The sequence below is a fragment of the Argentina anserina genome, chromosome 4 (genome assembly GCF_933775445.1).
Source record: "Argentina anserina chromosome 4, drPotAnse1.1, whole genome shotgun sequence".
In the NCBI taxonomy this organism is placed as follows: domain Eukaryota; kingdom Viridiplantae; phylum Streptophyta; class Magnoliopsida; order Rosales; family Rosaceae; genus Argentina; species Argentina anserina.
The window spans coordinates 19788276-19813648 of NC_065875.1; the positions used below are offsets into that span (position 1 = coordinate 19788276).

General features: G+C 40.1%; 3 protein-coding genes across 4 annotated transcripts; 1 reads left to right on the plus strand and 2 right to left on the minus strand.

The window, feature by feature from the left end:
* The first annotated feature begins 426 nt into the window (after nucleotides 1-426).
* On the plus strand, nucleotides 427-2502 carry LOC126789867 (leucine-rich repeat protein 1-like). The gene is made up of 7 exons (XM_050515935.1): nucleotides 427-838; nucleotides 931-1063; nucleotides 1150-1221; nucleotides 1402-1545; nucleotides 1806-1877; nucleotides 1960-2031; nucleotides 2128-2502. The coding sequence occupies exons 1-7, from the start codon at nucleotides 751-753 to the stop codon at nucleotides 2204-2206; spliced, it is 660 nt and encodes a 219-aa protein (XP_050371892.1). The 5' UTR covers nucleotides 427-750; the 3' UTR covers nucleotides 2207-2502.
* A 255-nt stretch (nucleotides 2503-2757) lies between these two features.
* On the minus strand, nucleotides 2758-8196 carry LOC126789848 (uncharacterized protein At2g33490). The gene is made up of 11 exons (XM_050515911.1): nucleotides 7933-8196; nucleotides 7508-7580; nucleotides 7147-7221; nucleotides 6444-6505; nucleotides 6296-6364; nucleotides 5902-5930; nucleotides 5601-5808; nucleotides 5272-5517; nucleotides 4787-4840; nucleotides 3298-4296; nucleotides 2758-3009 (listed from the first exon to the last, which is right to left on the minus strand). The coding sequence occupies exons 1-10, from the start codon at nucleotides 8047-8049 to the stop codon at nucleotides 3340-3342; spliced, it is 1890 nt and encodes a 629-aa protein (XP_050371868.1). The 5' UTR covers nucleotides 8050-8196; the 3' UTR covers nucleotides 2758-3009; nucleotides 3298-3339.
* Nucleotides 8197-10923: 2727 nt separating this feature from the next.
* On the minus strand, nucleotides 10924-15055 carry LOC126789855 (pyruvate dehydrogenase E1 component subunit beta-1, mitochondrial). Of its 2 annotated transcripts, none has more exons than XM_050515921.1 (16): nucleotides 14985-15055; nucleotides 14818-14894; nucleotides 14648-14719; nucleotides 14452-14535; nucleotides 14340-14366; nucleotides 14171-14233; nucleotides 13942-14028; nucleotides 13231-13356; nucleotides 12924-13057; nucleotides 12741-12813; nucleotides 12564-12629; nucleotides 12038-12076; nucleotides 11833-11957; nucleotides 11627-11741; nucleotides 11320-11424; nucleotides 10924-11198 (listed from the first exon to the last, which is right to left on the minus strand). In XM_050515921.1, exons 2-15 carry the CDS (start codon nucleotides 14866-14868, stop codon nucleotides 11356-11358), a joined length of 1131 nt encoding a protein of 376 aa, XP_050371878.1. In that variant the 5' UTR covers nucleotides 14869-14894; nucleotides 14985-15055; the 3' UTR covers nucleotides 10924-11198; nucleotides 11320-11355. The 2 variants fall into 2 exon arrangements, with proteins under 2 accessions (XP_050371878.1, XP_050371877.1); XM_050515920.1 differs by having other exon boundaries at nucleotides 14818-14873; nucleotides 14913-15024.
* Nucleotides 15056-25373: the final 10318 nt, after the last annotated feature.

The following is a 25373-nucleotide window of genomic DNA, read 5'->3' on the forward strand; positions in this document are numbered from 1 at the left end:
AGTCCAGGATCACAAGTAACTGTTGATGATAGATGTTGATAATCGACTTTTGGTATGGGGGTATGGCAAATTTCATGGATCATAACAGAAGCTTTATTCCAAACCAAAAAACCGAAACATACTGTATAACAAAATTAATGGCAAATTAATACATGAACAACAATAGAATACACCATATTGTAAGTTTGTGACCAAAAAATAATAGTATGATACGCCTGAAACGAGTGACTTTCGGTAAATTACTGTTACTGTTTTGCTGCACAAACAGCACTCGTCCCCTCCTTTTTTTTATGGGCTCTATAAAAAGGAACGGTCAGCTCATAGCCTTTAGATTTAAATGAAGCAGATCGAATGACTAGAAGAAACTTTCACGAATGGGGCAGTCCGCACCTGATAATTGAACCATCTTCTTCTTGCCTCTCCCTCTCTCCCTCTCTCTCAATAAATTGCAGTCTGTTCCAATTTCAACACAGATCTACAAACCTAGTTTTACACTCGTTCGTGAATCCACTCCCAAAAACAGTCCCGCTCACCTATAAATAAACTCCCCCCAAAAATCTTCGATTCCTTGCTTCCTTGCTCTGTAGCAAATTGGCAATTTCTCTCTCTCTCTCTCTCTCTCTCCTTTCTCTTTCGAACTCAGTCCCCTCTTGTCTCTCTGAGTCTTTAAGGTCCCCAACTACTCCTGCTTTTAAGTTTCAACGACCCCCAACTCCTTCCCATCATAGCTTTTACTTTTTCTTTGCAAAAATGGCGATGTGGGCTCTGCTTCATCTTCTCACCACCGCCCTCGTTCTCCTCTCCTGGCCATTGACACCCGCAACTGCAAACTTAGAAGGTAAAACCTGCAACAAACTCAGCTCATCCTCAAAGCCATTCACTTTCTCCATATTGTTCTTGACTTCTTTTTATTGGTGAAAATCAAAACAGGGGATGCTCTTTTCGCGTTGAGAAAAGCTGTCAAGGACTCCAACAATGTTCTCCAGAGCTGGGATCCCACTCTGGTTGATCCCTGTACTTGGTTTCACGTCACCTGCGACGGCGATAACCGGGTCACTCGACTGTAATTACTTCACTTTAACCATTTTCAAGTTCCAACCTTTGTTTTTATTGATTTTGGTTCTTAGTTTGTTCCGTTTCGATTTTCAGAGACCTTGGAAATGCAAACCTGGTCGGCAGCCTAGTACCTGAACTGGGCAAGCTGCAACGGCTTCAATATCTGTGAGTCCAACAACTTCATTCATTTTCTGTTCATGTTAACTAGTAAAGGGTTTAATTGATTTCGCCTTCCTCACCTGCCAGAGAGTACATCGTCGTCAGATCATGAATTTCCGAATTAAATTCGGTCGGCATAGATAGTGATACTGATAGAGAAATTGGTTGTTCTGTCAATGTTTGTAGGGAACTGTACATGAACAATTTGACTGGTCCTATACCAAAAGAGCTGGGAAGATTGAAGAGCCTTGTGAGCTTGGATCTCTACCACAACAACTTCACTGGGTCCATTCCTTCCTCGCTTTCCAACCTCTCCAATCTTAACTTCTTGTAAGCCATCTCTTTCTAATGCACGACTCTAACTGGGAATTTTTTGTGATACTGTTTCTGGTCAAATATTTCTATTTCGCTATGTGGTATATACTGTTTTCACATGTTTATAAACTTAAAGTCTTGAATCCGGAACCAAACTTTGTCCATATATCTTTCCCAACTTTCAAAGATCAAATTTAACCAAAACAGAAGTGCTTGACCATTTTGACACATATAGCTACCGGAACAGGAATTAGCTCACATGATATTCGATGCAGGCGACTAAACGGAAACAGACTGACCGGAACAATCCCGAGGAAACTTACCAAAATCAGAAGCCTCAAGATCTTGTAAGCTTTTCATATGCAATCTCTAGATGACATATTCACTAATTATCAGCGGCTCATTAGGTTACGTTGAAAACGTGTGCAGTGATGTATCAAACAACGATTTATGTGGTACCTTCCCAACCTCAGGCTCCTTCTCCAAGTTCTCAGAAGAAAGGTAATGAACTAGTAATGTGAATTCAGAAGTTTGTTTTATGTCATTGTAAGGGTTTGATTCTTAGTGGTGTGTATGTACTTGTTTGTCTGGATGTAGTTTCAAGAATAACCCAAGGTTGGAAGGACCAGAGCTGATGGGATTTGTCAGATATGATACTACAGGAAACTGCAACTGATCACTGATGTGTACCAATCACTACTAGAAGCAACAAAGTGGTTGCCCATTCCACCTTCCTAGTCAAATACCCCTATTTATTTTAATGTAAACCTTATTGGAAAGCTTTTAAACATGGTTTTTCATTAGTACAAGTCCTACAACTCTGTATATCAAGGCAGCCACCACATTGAGCATAGGAAGCAGCTAAACATGGTGGTGCCTTTTCAATTACCCTCTTATTGTTCTAATACTTATGGAGAACATGCACTTGTTTGTAAAGTGAATTTCAGGCAAACTGCAATAAGCTCACGAGTATATCTACAGTACTTGCAGATACACCGAGTAAGCGGAGCACTGTTGCTGTCAATCATGGATACAAGTTCAAGAAAAAAAATTGTAGCTAAGCCAAATTCATGATACGCTAAAATCCAAAAATTGATTTCTGAGCAATGATAGCACAAGTTACTTGCAGGCATTTCATACAGAATTTCCATGTTAACAATGGTTTAGCGATGAACATACAGAACTCTAAACAAATGAGTATTAACTGTTAATTGATGGTCGGAAAAGAAACTGCAAAATTCCTGAGATTGATGAACAAATGGCTAGTATTTATACAGATTAAAGCCACTTGCCGTGATATGAAAGAACTAGCTAGTGAAATTAATGACCAAAATAAAATTTGAGAAATGTCATGGACAAAAGGTATATGTACAAATGTGCACCTCTGGTAGCGGATGAGAACACCCTTTTTCAATCACATCATCTTGTTGCCTAGTTAGAAACAAAATATCGCAAAAAATAAAATTAATCAATCAGCACCTGCATTCAAACAAAAATATAGCCACTTAGAAATAAGAACATACAAAGTCTCAAACGCACAACGAAAAGAAAGAGGAGCAAGATACAGAGACAATAGACTTCAGCCATTAAAAGTACATGTTGGATTCATGTCCTCTCTCAGGCCAACAAACAACCTATATATGTTGATAATAATATCTAAAATCCAATTGATATATATTACTCGTTAAGTGCACTTTTGTAGTGAAAAGCATAAAGCACTATTACCACACAGCCTCAGAAATGAAACAGAATAAATGATTGTATTACCTCTAACTTGAACAGCTCGGAAAAAAAATCTCAGAGCTGGTTTCATGATTTCTTAGGCGTGTTAGATAAGGCTATTGGACTCAAAGGAGGTGAAGCAACGTCTTCAGAGTTTTCGGGAACAGGAAATGCCTCGTGTGATTTAGATGCATGCAACTCTGTCACTCTAGGACTCCTTGAGGGTATGGAGAAACTACGGGGGATGATCTGCGGAGGTGTTGGCAGAGGAGCAGCTGTAGGTGACAACGGTGGTTTACTTGTTGTAGATTGCATTTGTCCCCTGGGTGCCAAGGGGGCTGAATGGCCAACTAGAGGTCTCGAAGACTTAGAGGTTAAGCCAACAGGAGGCCTTGGAAGCTCATGAAGCTCACTTATTTTAGGCGAAGACAGAAAAGTAGGAGATGCATTTGGAGATACTTTAGGCGGAGATACTGATGGAGGTTGAGGTATTGAATTTCTCAACAGAGGTCCAGAAAACATTTGGTGAGATCCCACTGACACAGGCTTGGAAGACGAATGCTTACTTGTCAGAGGACCAGAAAACGCCTGTCTTTTTATCTTTTTAGAATCATAAGCAGCCAGAGGATCCAGCCCTGTAGATAACATACGACCTGCAAGAGGAGGTGGTAACCGATGGGATGCTATATTATTGTTGCTCTCTCTGAGGACTGACTGTGCATTTATGACTGTTGGTCCAGCAGCTTTATTATCCCCCATGATCTTTTCAGTATTTGGTTCCAAGGGCGATGAATGCCACAAATTCTGCGTTCGGCCACTTAATCTTGTCTGTACAGTCTGGGGAACTGTATTACTGGATCCAATAGAAACTGAATGATTTGTATCAACAGGTGTGGGTAGCACATAAGAGTGGAACTTCCGCGATAATGACGGCTGCATATGTCTCATTTTTTCAGCAGGGTCCAACTTATTTTCAGGAAATAGTGGGGCAGATTGGCTGACCGCCCTACCCCTAAATGAGGATGAATTCCTGCGAAGTCTGTCCTGCAAATAGATATAAGGATAAGCATAAGAGAATGGGAAGATATGACACATCAGAAGCTAGAATATCTTCATGAGGAACTTTATAGACCTTCAAGTAGAAATTCATAGTACAGAAGTCTTAAGGTTTTAGGACAGAATGAAGATGTCTATATTTTAGTCTTCGCCTGTGTATGTATATATGTGTACAAAATGCAAGAGAAACCACCCAAGATCTAATTTAGTAGTAAAATATTGTATTCCAATATTCACCATATATGCAGTAGTGTCTAACATCTAATGCAGACATGCAGCTATCTGTGCAATACCACTTCAGGCTGCCTCATCTTGCAATGTATTTTAATTGGACTCAAATCACAATCTTTTGTTATATGAATCCAACCGTGAAATTTAGTTCATTACAAACAGAAGACAATTAAGTGTATTGTACTGGTATCAAACTATAAACAAGGCCCTATAAACAACTTAATTGACATAAAAGGGGGATGTTTACCTTCAAAGCTTCCACACTGGATATCTTGGGAAAGGTGAGGTCCACCTGATCCGACTGCATACCATCAAATCTCAAATTAAAATGGCAAAATGTTTCTGAAGATCAAAGGTGGGACATAGCTCAGAGCTAGCCACATGAATGAATATTTCTTGTTTACATTAATGAATCAGGTCCAATCGACTGTGTCACGCACAATACTCTACAACTTCTAGAGTTAATCCATGTACGTCTTTACTTTTTTAATAAAAATTTCATATATAGCCAATTAAACTTCTTTTCCACCTTTTAGCCGTAGCTTCATTGAAGTTATCTCCTTTTGGTCTAGAGCTTTGGGCTTTCATGCAGCAAACATACATGGATGGCTTATCAATGTCTCATGTACAAAAGTAGAGAGTTCTCTAAAACTATATTTCTAATATGTAATATTAAATGCATAGTGAGGGAGCATCATTAATATAAAATGAACAGTAGTAAGAGTGCAAGACCTCCATTGAGCTTCTTGTTGTGAAAACATCTGGCTCTCGCTCATTATTTCCATAGTCAAAGCTTAATTCTCCATCATCATTCACAAAAGAGGAATCATCGTCATAATTATCATCATCATCGTTGTCACCATCACCTTCATCATCTAGACCATTGAACTTGTAATCAATATGCTGCTGTTCGGTTACCAATTTAACATGTGGTTCTGCTGCTTCAACAGAACTAAGTGCCTTCTTGAAGAAGCTCAACTGCTTGAGCACATATAGAGAATAAGAACCCTTTGATAAATATGAAGAACAACAAACAAAGGGAAGAAAAACGATCTACACACCTGAGCAGCATGATGTCGTGCCGCCTGTGTAAGCAGACTACGGGATTGCCCTTGCTTCAGAGATTTCAACCGGAAAACGAATAAAGTTGCCTCCTCATCATATTCATCACGAGCAAGTTGTATTTGCTGCACAGAAAATGTCTCCCCTCTTCCACCTCTTGACTTCCCTTTTTCTTTCTGTCTCTTTAGCATATACTCATATACATCCCTGTACATATTGCACCATATAAGAAGACACTCATCCCAATGAAAACATACGAAGTGTGTTTAATAGGTATAATGTGACTAATGTCTGTACAACCTTTTCTCATCGCATTGGTTCTTCATCTCCTGTATCATCATCAAAGGACACACATCATTAACTTCTAGATAGACAAATGAGGTGTAGGAGGTAGGAGCAATAAACCCAATTTAAAAGGTCTGCAGATGTTGATGTACTTAATTATTCCATACAACCGAATAATTACTTGGACAAACTATTTACAGCCAAAAAGAAGAAAGGCAAACCCACAATACCAAACCACAGCCTAGGAGAAGTGTAAGCTTGAAAACTAAAGAGAAACAACAGACATGGGGAGAACAAATGGCCAACTGAAAATAGGTCGGAAACACCGACTTCAATGCTTAAATATGTGGATGAGAAAGTAGGAAAAATTTAATAACTTCATCCGATCATTGAGTTCAAGCAAGCACACCTCAACGGTTTGAAGTTCATTCAGAAGAGATTCTGATGGGACTGCAATAGTTTGGAATATATGTGAGCGCTGCAAAAAAAAAAAAATCAGTAGAACAAACTAAAGGAGAATTTTCATAATTGCTTTATGTATGATGATAAAACCTCACATAGCTATCAACAAGTTTGTGGAGTTCATACTGCAATTTCCCTAGCATTAGCAGAACTTTACCTGCAAACATGTAGGTGGATCACGAAAGAGAGTTAATTTTTCCCAATCTTGAAAGTGAAATGTGTTAGATACAGAAAACTAGGTATGAATCTATAACCATATATAAATACATACACATGGATATAAAGATGCACACGTATCTTTTCTTAGTGCAGAGAAGATTGATGTAAAAAGAAAAGAAAAAATGGAGGTATAGAAAAAAAAAAACTTTTCTACTACTGCAATACTTTGATAAAACCAGGTAAACTGACTGGGTTGGATATCAGGTGCATATATGAAGAAACAATAATAATAATAATGCGCATAAGTTGTTTAAAAACCAAGCTAGAAAATTAACATATACTACAAACGCGAAAGCATCTGAGTTTCTAGAATGCTAAAAGAAGAAATTCATATTAAGGGAGGCATAGACAAAAAAAAAAAGGGGGGGGGGGGGCAGCTATTATTCTGACTTCAAAACAGACGAAATTTTGAAGAATAACAAGGAACATACGTGACTTAAATGCCAGAGACAATCTGATAAATTTTGTTGCCTAAGGAATCAAGGTGATAGACTTGGTCCTAAGTGAAGCAATGAATTAATACCTCTTACTCAAAGAAAACTAGAAATAGAAGCATAATAGAGTTTTTGATCAATTTACCACCATCTTCGTCATCATTTAATGCAGTTTTCTGGAGAAGACAAGCACCCATTTCCCGCAATGACTCTGAAAATTCTGGAAAAAAGAAGATTCCAAAGCACCGCAGTAAGATTTCAAACCAGCTCTGAATTACTATACTAAAAATCACTGTCAAGAACTCAAATTTACAAATAAGGTACCAGTTATATATCAGCTTAAGCTAACACATTGTTCATTTCATATAAGCGAGCGAATGTACAGAGCTCTTACGATTTAAGCCATAGGTAGGTTACTTCTTCAATAGTACACACCACAAGATTACAAGCCATTCGACTAAATTACAACACAGCTATATGAAAGGAAAACAGCTGAGAAACAATACCATAAGCACTATTTGCGGTCGCCGCAGATGCCGAAAGTAAGCTATCATAGCAGTCCCTCATGTCTTGCATGTCCTGCAACAACAAGCACCAAATTAATCCCACACACAATCAACTGCTATAGCATTCGAAAACAAGCAACCGCAACGCTGATATCAACAGAATTCTCCACAGAAAATCTTAATTTGGCGATCTAGAGAACAATTTTACAGCTACTAATCTCTAATAAGGTCAACGTCAAGATCCAGAGAACCTAATCAACCGACTCCGCCGTTGTCAAAACCCTGCGATTCTAATCTCTACACCTCCGCACAGTCAAAATCGAATTCAAACTAGACAAAGCCGATCGCGTTTCTAATACGAGCAATTCATAGAGCTCTACAGCTTTTCCTGAGCAAAATGAAAGAGAAGAGGTGACGCGGTGTACCTGAGAAGCCTGAGCGAGCTCGTCCAATTGCGCCAGCGGCTGGAGATCGATCCGGTGGTCCTTAGCTTCGTGCTTGTGAAGTGCGAGACCTCGCAGCTTTCTGAGAGAAGTCTTCATTGTCCTCCGATTCAACACAGAAGAAAAGGCTTGAAGAAGACGAAGACGAAGAAGAGTAAAGGCTTGAAGCTGGTCTGAGCTATACGTCTCTCTCTCTCTCTCTCTCTCTCTCGGTGAATCCAAATCAAAGCTAAAGAAGGAGAAGAAAGAAATGAAAGAAGAAGATTGAATACGAAATGAAGGCAACACTTTTTTCATGCTCCGTCATTCCAAGCCTATGTTATGTAATAGCTGACCTTATTAATAATCATGAAATACAATTATATCATCAATCATGTGAATTATTTTCTTTTCTCTTTTGCCAAAAACCGGTCAAATTATTAGTTTTTATTTTAATTTCTTAAATATTAAACAGACGCAGAGCTGTTGGCTGTTAAAGATCCTCGTTGACCGTTTTCGGTCCACTGAGAAAGCTCATTTTTACTGCGTAGATTGTTCACCAATTTGTATTTCACCGTGTGATAGACAAGTTAAAGTTACTTTTACCACAGTGCTGGCGGTTATTTTCGGGGGGTTTCGTTTTGAATGTTTCCACTTTCCGAAAGAGCGGCGTCAGAGTTTATAGGTGAAAAGGCAGAAGGGAATGGTAAAAGTAAAGGGAATCGGAAAGTGATATAGACCTTCATTTGGTCAATAATGCGCGTTACTTAAGGCTCAAGTCTCTTTCTATTATTTCCTAGAAACTTTACTATCGGTCTCCTAATCCTACCCCATGATTGGTACGGCCATATTGCCCATCTCTTCGTATGTCAATGAAAACAATGTTTCATTTCTGTAAAAAAATTTGAAGTGAGTAAATGGTGCACGGTGGAAACGATAATGTGTTTTTGATTTTATAAAGTCGTAGACTCGTAGTAAGCACATTGTTAAATGTTCATGTTAGGAATCATGAAAGAGTGACATGATAGCAGTGCCCTTAAGCTTTGGTGGTAGCAAGCATACTGTAATCAGATACATGATGGCATCTTAATTTCAGATAATTGTTGTGCACTTGTCTTCTTACTGATGATTGAGATCACTTTGTATAAAAAAGCTTTTGGATCTATGATGAACTTCTCAATCTACAATCATATCATCTTTGTTTTTTTTTTTGGTTACATATATCCTCTTTCTTTATTTTGGGTACAGGAGACTACATTTTGTACTTTAATCATTGTAACATAAAATTCACATCTTTGGATCTTCCTTCTGTTAATCTGAGCTCAAACTATCAGTTCTTCTTTGTGCCGAAGATTAGGTTGAAGAAGACGGAGGTTATTTTCTGACCAAAGAAAGAGATGAACTTCAATCAAGGCAGTAATCGCAGTATCATTATTGTCTTATTGATAATGAAGTACCAAAGTTGAAAACCTTTCTAATTGCGTAAAAGTTGTTGGGAGGATCAATATACAAGAAGTGGCCATCTGGGTGGTGAAGCGCATGGTGGAACTACTCCCAATAGTTTAATACCAGTTAGATATTGCTCTCCTTTCTATTTGGTCTCCGGTAGGGTAAAATATCTAACGGCCGTATTTGTTTGCCCTGATATAGGGACCGGATAGGCAAACATAAATACTATCCGGCTAATTGGTCTGTTTGGAAGTTGAGATTTCTTGCTACCGGAAAACTTAAATCTTGTCCGACCTTCATTTCAAATCTTGCTAAAAAGGTGAGATTTAAGTTATCCATCCAGATTCAATACTCAACCCAGAAACACAAGCTCGTCTCTCTAGCCTCTCTGTAACCCCACTCTCCTTAATCTTCTCAAGGAGGAGCTTCTCTGCCCCCAACCGCTGCTTCTTCTTACTACCGCCGCCTTCCTTGCCGTTACCGTCAAATCCTCCGTTGTCGATCTAATCCGCCGGCTCTTCCTTCCCCCGGCCTCTAGTCCGTCGTCCCGGCCCGGCTCGCATCCGTAAACCCGACGACCAATTCGAACCTTGGAGAGGCTCAATCGTTTTCTCCCGCCGCCCGTTAGCTGACTTAGCTCCCGTGATCCAAGCCAGCTCTAGAGCCGACGACTCCGTCCCATTCGAGATATCGGTGGAGAACGCGCTCAAGCTCCTAGACGTTGCCAATGCAACGTTGTTAGATGATATTCTTCGCGCCAACAGAAACATCGTCGCCATGACTAGGAGCAAGTCTCGTCTCCGCCTAAGACAGCTCCTCCTCCTCCACCCTCCTTTCTTGGTCCCCACTTCCAACTACGCCTCCTCCACCTCCATCGTCTAAATTTCTTTTTTCGAATAGTAATTCAAGAAATAATGAAATGAAATCCAACTTGTCTCTGGTTCTCCAAACATCCAGTAAGATTGGAATTCTCTAAATCCAATCTGTTTCCAATCTAATCCAAGTCAGTGTTGGATACTAATCCAATCCAGTCTGGTCTGTCAAACACGGCCAATAGGTTTTCCCATTCAAAAGAAGCAAAATTAGACCTGCACATAGTTCACTACTTCACATTAAGAAGCTCCATCAACTTTCAGAGTTTCAGGCAACGACCACAAACACCAGATGAGTTTCAGGCAGACAGGGTCTAAAATACAATTGAAACTGGCCAGAGATCTTCAATCAACCCAACAGTAAGATAGCTTAAGCAGATGCCTTACAACAAATCACAATAGTAAAAAGGCTGAAATCATACTGACAGGCTAAAAACCAAACAGCACCAAATTTTGCTCAAGGGATGGAATTATCTGTAATCTGGAAGGAACATAAAACTGGAAGATGCTCATGTTATAACAATCACTCAATTTCATGATAATCTGCCGTTAACTTCAGATGTTTTCCTGTTTCTTTTCTTTTTTATCGATTGTTTCAACCAAAAGTTTCTGAAGAGTACATGTCAATCTTAAAAGACACCCAAGTGGGCAAAAATGTTCATGAAAGAAACAATGGAGCAGCACCATAAACCTCTGGAATAAAATTTGTGGTTTCCAGTAGATACCCTGAAAATGGCTTTCATAAACCCAATAGGTTTTAACGTTGACAGCCAAAAATATAAACAACAAAACAGAGTCAAACAAAAAAGTTCCTCGCTCTTGTCAATGTCCTCCGAGTTATTTCACTGAGCAGTTCCTCCGCACAGAGGATGGACCTCACAGTTATTTGACAAGCAGTTTCTCTCCACACAGGATGAGAAGAGAAATAATGTACAATCTCTATATCTCCTGAAAAAAAAAATCAAATCAAAACATAACATAAAAAAAAAAAGTATTTGAACTCATAACTGATTATATGATCAACACAAAACCTAGACTGGTGCAAATAAATACAAGCCATAAAACTAACCTCATTCCTGGGAAGTTTCGGCATTCAAGGGGAAAACTAAGCGTTTGCAGCCAATGGCACAGCTCTATAGCATGCTCTCTTTGCAGCTTGAACAATATTTTCAACCTGTCAAAACCAATTTACCAAGACCATAAGTAGCAATTAACCAACTGAAGAGAACCAAATTGGAGGGGAAAATCCAGCGATTAGATACCAATTGTGCCTAGTGAACCACCATCAAAGGTGACACAAACTTATATGTGGCAGTTCAGATATATGCCATACTAAATACTACATATCAATTCATCAAGATCAGAACTGAACTCACCTGAGGAACAGCCAATCTCTCCAAATTGGCTGCATAAGGCATGGGAACATCAGCCCCAGCAATCCTCTCGACAGGCGCATCAAGATAACCAAAGCTTTCCTCAACAACAGATGCGCTGTTTAAAGTACACAACGGAATAAGCATGCAAATTTCATAAAATTCACTCAAAAATCAACATATTATAGTAAACATGTAAAAGGACAGACCAGATTTCAGCACCAACACCATGCTGAGGAAATCCTTCTTCAACTGTTAAAAGTCTGTTGGTTTTCCTGACTGAAGCATTGATGGTGGCCCTGTCCAGAGGACGAATTGACCGCAAGTTTATGACCTGTAACACAATCGATATTAACACTGTCTATTCGAAAGGGTACATGACAGGAATTTGTTGTTACAAACTTAAATTTTTACCTCAGCACTAATTCCATCTTTAGCGAGAATCTCAGCAGCCTGGAAAACGAAAATTAGATTTAGTTATTAATAAGGGGGTGTATATAAAGGTGAAGGGATGATGGAAAAAAAGAGATATTACAGAAACTAAGTGGCTAGAGAAATATCTCGTATGGAGATGCAAATAAAGCTAAGAGGGAAGGATTGACAAAGAATAAATTCCCACAGATCAAAGGCTATAGACTTCATGGAATGTGAAGATGCAGATAAAACAATACTACAATATTGAACATTTATAAGAGAAAATCCAATAACTAAGATATACCAAACAAAACTTCCATCGACTCATTCCAATAACCAGGAGAATAAATATTATTCAAGGCAGCAACTAGGCCTTAGTTGTCAATAGCTTCAAAATTGTCCTCTACTTTATCTATTAACACTATTATGCTTTTGGCATATAAATGCAGCTCCAATTTAATAACAATTTTACATCCTCACAGCATACACATCATCATGGAAGTTGAAGGAGGTATAGAAAACAAACCTGTAGCGCATATCCGACCATTTTTGAAAAAGCTGTAATGGTGATATCCTTGCCTTCTCTCTCGATCTGCATATGAACAAATTATAATTAGAATCCAACCATCAACGATACAAGACACAACAAATTAATACTTGGATTAACTATCATGGTTACGATACATTTCATTAGCATAATTACCTTAGCCTTTCCTATTGGAAGGCAGAAACTGGAATCAAGAACTTCAGCAGAAACAGGAAACGATTCACCATATCTGAGAGACAACTTCGCATCAAATCCCGAATGTTTGACATTGTAATGATCAACAAAATCTCAAAACCATTCATAACAAAATAACAAAAACCCTAGCAGTGCGTTACTTACAGAATCTCATTTTCAAGAAAAACAACGGGATCTGGGTCCCTAATGGCAGCTTTTAGAAGTCCACGAGCATCTTCAGCTGAATAAGGGGCCAGAACTTTCAACCCAGGGACGGAAGCAAACCATGCTGCATAACACTGGATGGAAAAGCAAATCATCAATTCTCAAAATTCATTCCACATACACAGGAAAGCAACTCCTCAAACTACTTCATTAAGCATATATCATGAATAAATTAAGATAGTAGTCATGGTACATATGAAAATGCCAATTAACAAAAGTTATCCAAAAGGGCGGGAGGAGCAATTACTTGAGAGTGTTGGGCACCGACACCAGCAGCAGCACCGTTAGGACCTCGAAAGACTATGGGCACATTGATTTGACCAGCAGACATGTAATTAGATTTTGCAGCAGAATTGATGATATGGTCAATTGCCTGCAATAAAATCCAGAAATGAGAATAAAATCACCAACCACAGAAAACGTAAATCATTAGGAGAGGCAAACTGGACCTAATGATCTAGAGGTCAACGATCTGAAATTGAAGATAACATAACAAAAAACATGTTTAATAGCAGTCAATATTATTATTAATTTTGTTTAAAATTTGGTGAAATAACTCAGAGAACAAAACATCCAACATCCTTCAATAATAACTCCCTCACCCTCTCTTCATCTGACCTTCAATGCCTAGCTGCTTACGGTGAGACCTTTATAACTCTTACAAGCAACCATTTGAAAACATGCAGTATTAAACTAAATAAAAAAGAATTTGAAGTCAACTACTAAAGGTTGGAAAATGTATAACCGTCAGATAATCAGGTTGATGAGGACATCAATCATATTCATTTTTTATTTTTGGAACCACAACAAGCATACAAAGATTTGGAGGTTGGTACAGCGATGATACTCAAACTGAAGAATTGTCCAGGCAAGTACTTTAGATGGCAATAAACAACATCAAGGGTCAAAATATCAACTATAAATCATGATAAGAAATTAAAAATGGAAATTGTCGAACCTGCATTGAGAAGTTGAAGGTCATGAACTCTACAACAGGTTTCAGACCATAGTAAGCAGCACCAACTCCGATTCCCGTAAATCCAGCCTGCAAATTACACAAGACCAATCAGCAACTGTCATCAATGTAAATGAAACAGTCACTCCAAACATAGAATGATTCCACTTTTTTACTGAACATAAGCAACAAAGAGAAAATTTGAACTGGCGTGTCAAGTAAAGAGGATCACCTCAGTGATTGGGGTATCGAGAACCCTCTCAGGGCCATACTTATCCAGAAGTCCTTTGGTGATCTATACACATTGGAGAATAAACAAGACAGGTAAGTTCACATATATTCTCAAGTACAACTAAAGAAAACAAACTTCAAATCCATTTCTTTAGTCGAGTAAATCTAACCTTGTAAGCACCTTGATACTCCCCAACCTGCAAGTAGAACAAGCCGAAGATCAAGGTCACGGAAAATATAAATCACAGTTGGCGTCACATATCAACAAAAACAGGACCTCACCTCTTCACCCATCAAGAACACTTTGGGATCGGCAGACATTTCCTCATCGAGAGCAGAGTTCAGAGCATCACGCACAGTCATTTGCTGCACAATTCAACAACAACCAAAATTTAGTTTACCACAAAACTTATGGGACGGGAATCTAAAACAGATTGCACATCTATACATGACCAACTGGAATCGAGACCAGCAATACCTCTTTAGCAGAAGATGAGAAGCCTCTCAAAGCCGAAATGGCGGGGCGGATCCTCTGCAACTGCCCTAGCATCTGCGCCGAACAACCAAACGAATCAAATCAAGCCAACTCCATCACAGAATATATATCATATACTCACAGAAACAACAATCAAGGTTGTGGTGTTTTACCGTAGCAGACGAGGTTGCAGCTCCCACTTTTTGCCTTATAATCCCCAGCATCTTCGTTTTCGGGGACTAAACTCACACTGAAACAAACAATTTGTTTATCAGATCGTGATTCAGGGCGAAATGAAAGGAAGAGGGATTAGGGTTTAGGGCTTGGGAGGAGAGCGAACCGGGGTTTGGAGTTGGGATCGGATCGGCGAGAGAGAACAGCAGCAGCCACCACCAGCAATTGTGTTGTTTTTGTTTTGTTTTGGACTTTTTTGGTTTTATTTGTTCATTTCTTCTTTTCTTTTTTTCTATTTTTGTTTTTTATGTTTTGAAAAAATGGGAAGTACAGCGAGGGTTTAACAAAATGCAAATTTGTGATGCATATGCGAAATGACGATGACTGTCCCGAGTGACAGAGTATCGAATATGTGATCCACAGGGGTATATACGTCTATAATAATTTGGCGGAATACGACACTTGGAGGCGTGGACAGCCGCGGAAGGCCAAGGTTTACACGGCCCTTTGAGGAAGAGACTAATAAAGAGAATTAACGTTTGATTAACTAAAAAAAGAGAAAGAGCAGAGAGCTTAATCGTGCAGATTAGGCTCGACAATGAAAATGGGTGTAGGTGGGAATCAGCTACCAATAGGGCTTAATTTAATCAGTCCCCAAACACAGTCTCCACCTACCTCCTCTGATCGTTGCACAAGCACACCAGAAGTCTATTTTTGACCGTTAATTTACTAGTTGACATTCTGAGGCTGTAAAATTACTTTTTACTCAATTACCGGTAAGTAACTGTGAATTTTGATGCATGTTTGTTTGTTTATTTTTGAAGATGCTCTCAACCATGGCTGATCTTGAGCCAAGATTATTAAGAGTTTAAGTAGTTTTGTATGAATGTGTTTAACTCTCACTTGTGCCTAAACTCAGCAGAGCCTTCAGAGGAGGTTTGGCAATACTTGTGTTGAACTTGGAGAGTTTTGCAGCATATTGTTATTGTTCATCTCATTTTAGAATTTTTGTGTACATGCTTACTGTTAATTGTGACATAGAAGCCTGCGGAAGGGTCTGTGCCAAATGCAGAGGATGATGACAAACAAAGGGGAGATGTGAAGGCAAAGGGGGAAGTAGTTGACCCTGAACTTCCTCTTCCTTATTTGGGGGTTCCTTCAACAACTGTTGCAGGCATTGAACTACATCCTCAGGATGAAGGACATGCCCTACAGTTCATAGAGTTCTGTGTGGCCTTTGAAGAGGTGATAATTTTCTATTTTCTGTTCTGTTTTGAATGTTGCATATATTTGATTTGTTGTGCTAATTAATTAACTTAATGCATGTACGTATCATCTTTTGTGGTTTACTTCAGGTTTTTGGAGTCAGCAAAGCAAAGCGCAAGCTGAATCTCTTCTCAGATATTTAATGCTTCAAAAAAATTCCTATGTATTCCAATTCCAGGCCACACTCTTATCTGTACAGGAGGTGGAAATAGTAACTAACTTTTATACAAACTCATTTGAATGTTTAAATCAGTTAGTACTGTACTCAATTATGTCTTAGCAGCTTTATGGTCAGACCTATTTACATAAGATGTTTATTGTCTGCAGGGCCCTTGAACAATTTGAACGAAAACTCATGGTTCGAGTATCTTAGCTGCTACTTCTCTGATTCTCAACTCCTCATGAAGGAACTGCCCTCAGATTTCTTTAGTAAAGGAGTTGAGGGGCACAGTTCTTTGGACTTCTCCCAGAAGCTGAGTCCTAAATTTCCTTTGTGATGAGGCTCTTGATGTTCTGCTGGTGCTGTTGCAACTGTCCTTCAACATGATGAATTCCGTGGAATGTTTCCTGGATCTACTAGAGTCAAGTGCCTCAGTGATGCGGGATTATTTCTCTAGCGTAATAACCTTTTTAGATATGCTACACATCTTTTGGTTCTTATACTCGGATATTATATAACATTGTCAACTAAAATTGCAGATTTTGATGTATCTGGTAGCCGCATTCTGAGAAATATGTTTAGACGAGTAGTTAACCTACAGGTACATTCCATTTGCAGTACGTAGATCTTGAATCTGTATATTTCTAAATCACCCATTTGATGCTAAATGTTAATGTGTAAACTGAAAGAGCCAATTGATTACACAGTGAACAGATACATAATTATATTGATGAAAGATATGTCTGAAAGGATTTAAATTGTTGATCTGAAATTGTTGGATATGATGGATGGTATGAACTGCCTTTGTCATAATTAGTTGAGAGCTGATGTTTTGTCAATACCCTTTGAACTCCCAGGAGTATCTATTGATTTGATTTCGAGAACTACTTTAACTAGTAAATATAATTGCATTGCAGGGAGCAAAGAACTTCCCAGGGAGTTGTCGATCGCCTCAACCTGAATTTGGTATTTCGTTTGCTTGAACTTAATCCTTAGAGAAACATGGGAAGGATACAGAACGTCAGATATATAGCTCGAGTCTGACCACAATTACTAACTTTAACTCCACTTGCAGTGCTTTAACTCCACATCCTATATGCCAGGCATGTGGCTCAGTATGTCACTTTATATGTTGAAAAAGTGTCTCATTGGCCTTTCTTGTTTCATCTGTTGTAGAATTATCTCTGGTATTCTCATGCTTTATAGATGACTTGTTCAGGTTCTGTGGAATTTGTTACCCAGATGAATAAATGATTCAATTTGATCATTCTTTACCATTAAATCCAGGAAAATTTAGCTCCATCAACAGCAGATCCTAATGGCAATTGGAATCAATGCAAAAAAAAAAAATATATATATATATATATATATATATACAGTGCACTGACTCATGTTTAGCGCATTGCCAAACTGAGAGACAAGACACATGGTTTGCTCAAGTCAAGACTCAAGACTCACCTCATGTTAGGAAAAAGGTACGTACAGTCCTGCTGCATCTATCATTTTGTTTAGTTGGACATGTCGGTGTACCTTAACTCACGCAATTTTGTAAATGAAGGGGATAGCAAATCTGTGGAGAACTGGTACTTTGATTGAGTTAATATCAAGGCTATAGATTGTCCTTGTGACCACAGCTGCCATAATCTGGTGTTCAAGTGATCATAAATGATGCATCATAAATCCCGATCGAATTGTCGAACCTTGAGAGGAAAAGTATATTATACTTCTTTAATTGATCTATACACACTGATATCCTATATATAATCAAGTAAGCATACACTTTTAACAACAATCATCCTTCAATCCCCTCTGTGATTCATGCCAACACTCCCCCTCAAGTTGGTACATACATATCAACAATGCCCAACTTGCTAAGTGAATCATAAAAGTCCTTTTTAGACACTCATTTTTTGAGCATATCGGCAAGTTGCTCTTCTGTAGGAACAAAAGGAAAACTGATGATTTTGCGTCTAGTTTCTCCTTTATAAAGTGACGATCAACTTCCACATGTTTTGTACGATCATGTTGCACATGATTCTGGGAAATATCAATAGTTGCCTTGTTGTCACAGTACAGCTGCATAGTACACTTAGGCTTAATACCCAAATCTTGTAGCAAATTTCTGAGCCATAACAATTCGCACACTCTCTGAGCCATACCTCTGTATTCTGCTTCATCACTAGATCGAGCTACCACTTTTTGTTTCTTACTCTTCCATGTAACAAGATTACCCACAACAAAGGTAAAGTACCCTGATGTAGATCTCTGATCTGTTATATTTCCAGCCCAGTCTGCATCCGTGAAGCCACAAACCTCAAAGATATTATTGTGATTAGAGAACATTACTCCTCTCCCTGGAGCTGACTTTAAGTACCTCAAAATCTTTACAACAACATCCATGTGGTCCACACTGGAATTATGCATGAACTGACTCACTACACTTACTGCATACGCAACATCTGGTCTGGTATGTGATAAATAAATCAGACGTCCAACTAACCTCTGATAACGAGGTTTTTCAGTAGGCACTTGATCTGAATATTCTGCTAACCGATGGTTCTGCTCAATAGGAGTATCAATGGGAGTGCAATCCAGCATACCGGTCTTTGTTAGTAGATCAAAGATGTACTTCCTCTGACACAGATAGATACCATCAATTCCCCGGGCTACCTCAATACCCAATAAGTACTTGAGTGTACCTAGGTCTTTCATCTCAAACTTTGTGGCAAGCTGTTTTGTAATATATCCACCTCAACAGTATCATTCCCAGTAACTACCATATCATCAACATATATAATTAGGGTTGTTACCTTCCCTTGTTGATGTCTGATAAATAATGTGTGGTCTGAATTATTCTGTCTGTAGCCAATTCTCCTCATGAATTATGAGAATCTTCCAAACCAAGCACGAGGTGACTGTTTAAGACCATACAAAGATTTTCTCAATCTACGTATAAAGTTACTTGGAGAAGCGGCCGCATACCCTGGCGGAATATCCATGTACACTTCTTCTGTAAGTTCTACATGAAGGAATGCATTCTTAACATCAAACTGTCTAAGTTGCCAGTTTAAGCTAGCAGCACAAGAGAGCATTACCCGAATAGTGTTTATCTTTGCAACAGGTGTAAATGTCTCATCATAGTCTATGTCATATGTCTGGGTGAACCCTTTTGCTACTAGGCGTGCTTTATACCGGCTCACTGACCCATCTAGATTATGCTTCACCGTAAACACCCAACGACATCCCACAGTCTTCTTGCCATGTGGTGGAGATACAAGCTCCAAAGTATTGTTCTTTTGTAATGCTTCCATCTCTTCCTCCATTGTTTTCCTCCATTTTGGATCTCTCAATGCATCCTGCGCTTTGTTAGGTATTGATATAATAGATATTTGATTCACAAATGATTCATATGACTTAGACAATCTTTTGGTAAACATAAAATTTACCACAAGATACTTAGTTTTAGCATGAAGGGTAGGTTCATATTTTTTTGTTGGCTGACCCCGAGTAGACCTATTTGGCAAGACATATTGTCTACTATTAGCCTCACTAGTATTAGTCTCAATAGAATGACTAACCTCAAATGAGTGATCTTCCGTACCAGGAGAGCATTGGTCAGGTGTATAAACAGTAGTACGCGAGACATGAGGGGCAGTTGTTTTATCATCTTCTGGTACTTGAATCTCTGGAGTGACTATACCGGAATCACCCGGTGGTGCCTGTATAGCGGACACATTGGTAATCTCAATTGATCATGTCACCATATCTTCTGGCTTACTTGTCTCCCCCTCTCCATGATACAGCTCTCCAAAATATGAATTCTCCCCCTAAAGAGTAATATCAGAAGAGGGAAAATAACTCATGTCCTAAAAGAAAGTAACATCCATAGTGACATAGTACTTCCTGGTAGGCGGATGATAGCATCGGTACCCTTTCTGATGTCCGCCATACCCAACAAACACACATTTAACGGTCCGGGCATCCAACTTAGATCTCTGGTGTTTTGGAAGATGGACAAAAGCAACACAACCGAAAACACGGGCATGAAAATTATGAAAAGAGGGTAAGGATACATGAGATGCAAACACCTCATATGGAACTTTTCCCTGAAGGACACGAGATGGAAGACGATTAATGAGGTAGGCGGCAGTTATGATAGCATCACCCCAAGGCATATGGGCACTAAAAAGAATACACCGAGCCATATCAAGTAAATGACGATTTTTCCTTTCAGAAACGCCATTATGCTCAGGTGTATAAGGACATGTTGTTTGATGAACAATGCCGTGTGTGGTAAGGAACGCTTGAAAGACATGATTCACATATTCCCCCCCCCCTTATCAGAATGAAGAACTCTAACTGTGACATTATATTGTGTTTGGATAGTGGTATAGAAGGCTTGAAAAGCGGGAAAAACCTCATCTTTAGTTTTGAGGAGAACAATCCATGAAAGACGGGTGCAATCATCAATAAATGACACATAATACCGCATCCCAACACAGTAGACTATTTGGAGGGTCCCCAAACATCAGAATTAATTAATTCGAAAGGAAGAATATGTTTATTAGAAGTACTAGGGGAATAAGTAGATCGATGACTCTTGCCCAAAACACATGTCTCACAACGTAAAAGTGACTCATCCACACTAATGAACAAAGTAGGCATAGATTTTTTCATAACACTAAAAGATGGATGCCCTAAGCGACGATGTCATAACCAAACTTCACTTAGCTTGTCAGAAGTGGAGATTAAAGCGGTCTGAGACTGTGTTCCTGGTTTCTCCCCCGCATATGTCTGATCCAGATGAAACAACCAGCCCCTCAGATACCCCCGACCAATTAACTCCCCGGTGAGAAGATCCTGAAATATCACATACATAGGAAAAAATGTCATATAGCACTTAGCGTCAGCGTTAAATTGGGGAACAGATATCAAATGATGAGATAAAGCAGGTACATAGAGCACATTGTGAAGCTCTATTGTGGGAGTAATACGAACTGACTATTTTCCTAATACGGGAAATGCCTCACCATTAGCATTAGTAACATAGGGTACTGGTGGAGGAGACAATACGGTAAAAAAAAGATTTGTCATAAATCATATGATCAGACGCACCCGAATCAATAATCCATGTATCAAAACCAACAAAGTTAGAAATATTTAAAGCCATACCAATTTTGCCACGACCAGCTATGGATGCGGTAGGTATTACTCCGCTTGCTGTATGATGATCATGTCCAACCACACCATAGATATTGGGTTCTTGGACGAATTCAATAGTTACTTTCGCCTTGGGACGATAATTAGGCCGCTTAGGCCGAATGTGTGGATACAGCTTCCAATAGGTCGCACGAGTATGGTTAGTATCATGACAATAAGAGCAAGGAGGGTGGGGCTGATTCCCGAAGCCTGGTGGTGGTCCTCGCTAATGAAGTGGTCTGTTGAAGGGGTGGCGCTGAAGATCTGGCACGAATAGTAAGGCTGGAAACTTCAGCTTGTGTCTGATGAAGGCTCTCCTTGTGAGATTCATCCTTACGGATATATGTAAAAGCAGTAAGTAGGCTAGGGGGTTCGGTTTGTCGGAGCAATTCCCCTTTGGCATTGTTATGCTTAGCGTCAAGACCTTTTAGAAAATGGTGAACTCGCTTAAGCTCCTTCTCACACTGGTACCAAACAATATCTTCTTGATGTTTGATCATGCAAGGACGTTTCACATCAAACAGCCCAAATATTTTTTAATTTGGTGAAATATTACGCCACCGGTTGCCTATCTTGTTGCATCGCCAAAGCGGTGCACATTAACTCATGAACATGTATGAAATCAGAGTCATTAGTATATAAGCCTTCAAGTGTCAGCCATATTTCCTACGCAGTATCACATGCCTCCACCAGATCAATTATTTCTTCATTCATAGCTTTCCACAAGACAGACATCACAAGTCCATCATCGTCGTCACACTTAGTGTAGGCAATAATATCATCTGCACTAGGAGACGTAGTGACTTCGGTTACATGCCTCGAAGATGAGCCGTCATAAGTTGCTTCCATTTATGGAAATTGGTCCCATTGAGTTTGGTTCACCCAAAGGACCCACTGTCAGAACTCTTGATAGATACTTCAAATTTCGGAACATCAGCTTCGTCTCCAGAACCCATTGAAAAGGAATTCAAAAAAAAATCAGGAATTATACAGCAGAATTACCAAAAAATGATATAAACCTGTCTTGGGTGCACGTGCACTGTCGGTGAACCTACACTGACAATCAAGAATACCAATTATAGGCCGGGTCGGGTCCGGTTCGTCTGAATCGGGTCGAATCCGGGTTGGGTAGAATTTGGGTCGGGTAAGATCCGAGGGTCTAATTTGGGCCGGGCCAGGCGGGTCGATGCTGGGCTGGACCGGGCGGGTGGGATCCTAATCCGGAGCTCGGCAGCGGTGATTTCACCGACGAATGCAACGGCTTGATGTGGCGGTGCTGGTGGAGAGGAGAGCTTGACGCGGCAGCTATGGTGGAGGATAGAGATGTCGCTGGTGGAACGCTTGCAGCGGCGGAAGGATAGGAGGAGAGCTCGGGTGGAGCGAGATGTCACCGGCGCGAGATCGAGGCGGCGAGGAGATCGGAGACCGGTGGTGATGCAGTCCCGCGAGGAGAAGCACGTCGGGAGATCGGGTGAGCAGTCCCGTGAGGAAAAGCATGGCGGGAAAGATCCGGAAGGGGACGAGCGGTGACGAGAGGGGAGCGTGGCCTGGGGACGATTCGGGTATACCGACTGTATATGCTTGCAGTGGTGCAACCGGCTTGCTGACGTCGCCGAACCGCAAGGCTTGTGGCTTGCTGACGTCGCCGACGAGCTCCAGAGAGGGTGGTAGCAAGCTCGGCTGACGAGCTCGAACCGAAAAAACTGCAAAAACAAACCCAGAAAAAACAGAGCACTGCTCTGATACCAAGAGAAAAAGTATATTATACTTCCTTAATCGATCTATACACACTGATATCCTATATATAATCAAGTAAACATACACTTTTAACAACAATCATCCATCAATTCCCTTCGTGATTCACGCCAACACCTTGTAGTGTGGTTTATAACTAAATATGGCATAAACGCATGAAGGGGAATTGGTTTCACAAGTGAAGTCTAACTCGATCGGTGAGGTATGCTGGTCCGGGTTGTGCAGGCACTTTGCTGATATTATAACGAAGAATGCAAACCCTGAAAGGTCACTCACTCAACAAGGATTAATAGCAACAAAGATCAGATTTGAGAAGTTGGAACTTGGAAGAGCCTTGAGGATATGGGTAGCAACAAACAATTGAAGAACTTACTCTAATAGATTAAGCAGGCATCAATATGATCATGAATTCATGAAAACCTAACCTCAGCATGCTTTCGATATAGATCCTCATCCCACAATCACTTTTTAAGCATGTAACATTTTTATTTATTTTTTTTTATACGTAACATTTTTTCTTTACTGTAAGTCATTGCCGTGAACAAAACGAGTGATCAGCCATCCTGAGCTCATCAGCTTGATCTGAACCTAGTGTCAACTTTTCGATTGGTCTTTAGCAAGGAAAACTACTTCTGTTTCGATATACGATTTTTCATCTGAGTTTGGATGACTATGCTGCTATTATGCTGTTCGATTGGATGACGATTTTCATCTGGTTTGATGCTAAAGTTTGGTGGGTGAATGACGCTTAGAGCCCTCAACGACTATGGATCAAAATCATCAAATGATGAGCTTAATTAGAGTCAAGTAGTTAGTTGCGAATAACCCGATTTTTCAGGTTTAATTTGGATGAATTCTTAGAAATTTATAAGTTTGGAAAATTTAATAAATCGCATTTTTCGCTTCACGATGATGTCAAATCGAAAATAGAACCGTCTTCGGAAATCTAAATTGGAAAAATGTCACGTTTCCGCGACGCGGGAGTCGACTTTTACTCAGTCGCTCGTTTCCGAAAACTTCCTTCACGAAAGTTGTAGAGCTCGTCGATACGATTTCGCGTGGACACGTCACACGTTCTAGTCGGACGTCGTATGTGAAAGTTATCATCGACGGAAGTTGGTTTCTAATTTTGGAAATTGTATAAAATGAGATGTTTGGAAAACCCTAGTTTCCAAAACAGGAAACCTCACCCCGCAGCCTCTCTCTCTCTCTCTCCTCCCCCGACTCTCCCTCGTCTCCTCCCCTCTCCCACCAACGACCTCCCTCCACCGGCCACCGTGCACGACACCGCCGGTGTCGTTAGAACCGCAATGCCATGATGAGTCGACCGGTGGTGACGGCGACTCACCCCAGGCGGAGCACAAACGGCGCTGAGGAACCCAGCGTCGGCCCCGATCGATCTTGACGTCGCCTGCGTCGCAGGAGCTCGGAGTCACGACGGCGAGCCTTCCCTCATCCTCCTCGACGCGATTCCACCTGCGGTGAGGATCGAATCGAGCTACAACTCCGTCAATCTCCAAATTCCAATCCGAGACCTTGCGGCGGCGTCCGACCAGTGTAGGGCGAATTGAAGGTACGGTTGTGATCTCCTTCTCCTACTCTTCGATTTTCATGTTGATTGTGTGTTGATTTGGTTGGGTTTGGCCGGAGGTGGTAGAGGGGCGCGTGATGGCTTGTGGAGTGGTGCAGGGGCGGTAGGAGGCCGTGGAAGGGAGGAGGAGAGTAAATGAGTGAGATTTGGGCAGGGTGGGCAAGCCACGCGCTGCTACTGTCGGTGGCGCGTGAGCGTCACGCACAGCTGCTGGAGGTGGCACGTGAACCCCATGGGCCGCCACGTGCGGCAGCGCGTGAACAGTAAATTCCGATTAGTAAATTTTTATATAAAGTGATTTATGTACGGTAAAATATAAAAAGTAATTCTATACAGTAAAAATGTAAAAGTAATTTACGTACAGTAATTATAAAAGTAATTTACGTACAGTAATTGTAAAAATAAATTTTCTGAAAGGTAAATCAGTGATTAGTATTTACTGGAACAGTATTTACGATGGAATAATACATTGGTGTACATGAATACATAAGCAGTATGTACTTCTACATTAATACGTGAATAGTATTTACGTGAACATTAATTTCGTAAAAACCGTAAATTGCTGAACAGTAAAACATTAGTAC

Bases quoted from the DNA above. Each gene is read 5' to 3' on its own strand.
- LOC126789848 (XM_050515911.1), bottom strand. From the start codon at position 8,049: ATGAAGACTTCTCTCAGAAAGCTGCGAGGTCTCGCACTTCACAAGCAC. The intron at 6,365-6,443 runs GTGAGGTTTTAT...TTTTTTTTGCAG, and splicing joins ACAAACTTGTTGATAGCTAT to CGCTCACATATATTCCAAAC. The intron at 5,518-5,600 runs GTGTGTAGATCG...GTGCTCAAGCAG, and splicing joins CACGACATCATGCTGCTCAG to TTGAGCTTCTTCAAGAAGGC.
- LOC126789855 (XM_050515921.1), bottom strand. From the start codon at position 14,868: ATGCTGGGGATTATAAGGCAAAAAGTGGGAGCTGCAACCTCGTCTGCT. The intron at 12,630-12,740 runs GTAATTATGCTA...GTTCATATGCAG, and splicing joins TTCCAATAGGAAAGGCTAAG to ATCGAGAGAGAAGGCAAGGA. The intron at 11,425-11,626 runs GTGAGTTCAGTT...TGGTTTTGACAG, and splicing joins AGAGATTGGCTGTTCCTCAG to GTTGAAAATATTGTTCAAGC.
- LOC126789867 (XM_050515935.1), top strand. From the start codon at position 751: ATGGCGATGTGGGCTCTGCTTCATCTTCTCACCACCGCCCTCGTTCTC. The intron at 839-930 runs GTAAAACCTGCA...AAATCAAAACAG, and splicing joins CGCAACTGCAAACTTAGAAG to GGGATGCTCTTTTCGCGTTG. The intron at 1,222-1,401 runs GTGAGTCCAACA...CAATGTTTGTAG, and splicing joins CTGCAACGGCTTCAATATCT to GGAACTGTACATGAACAATT.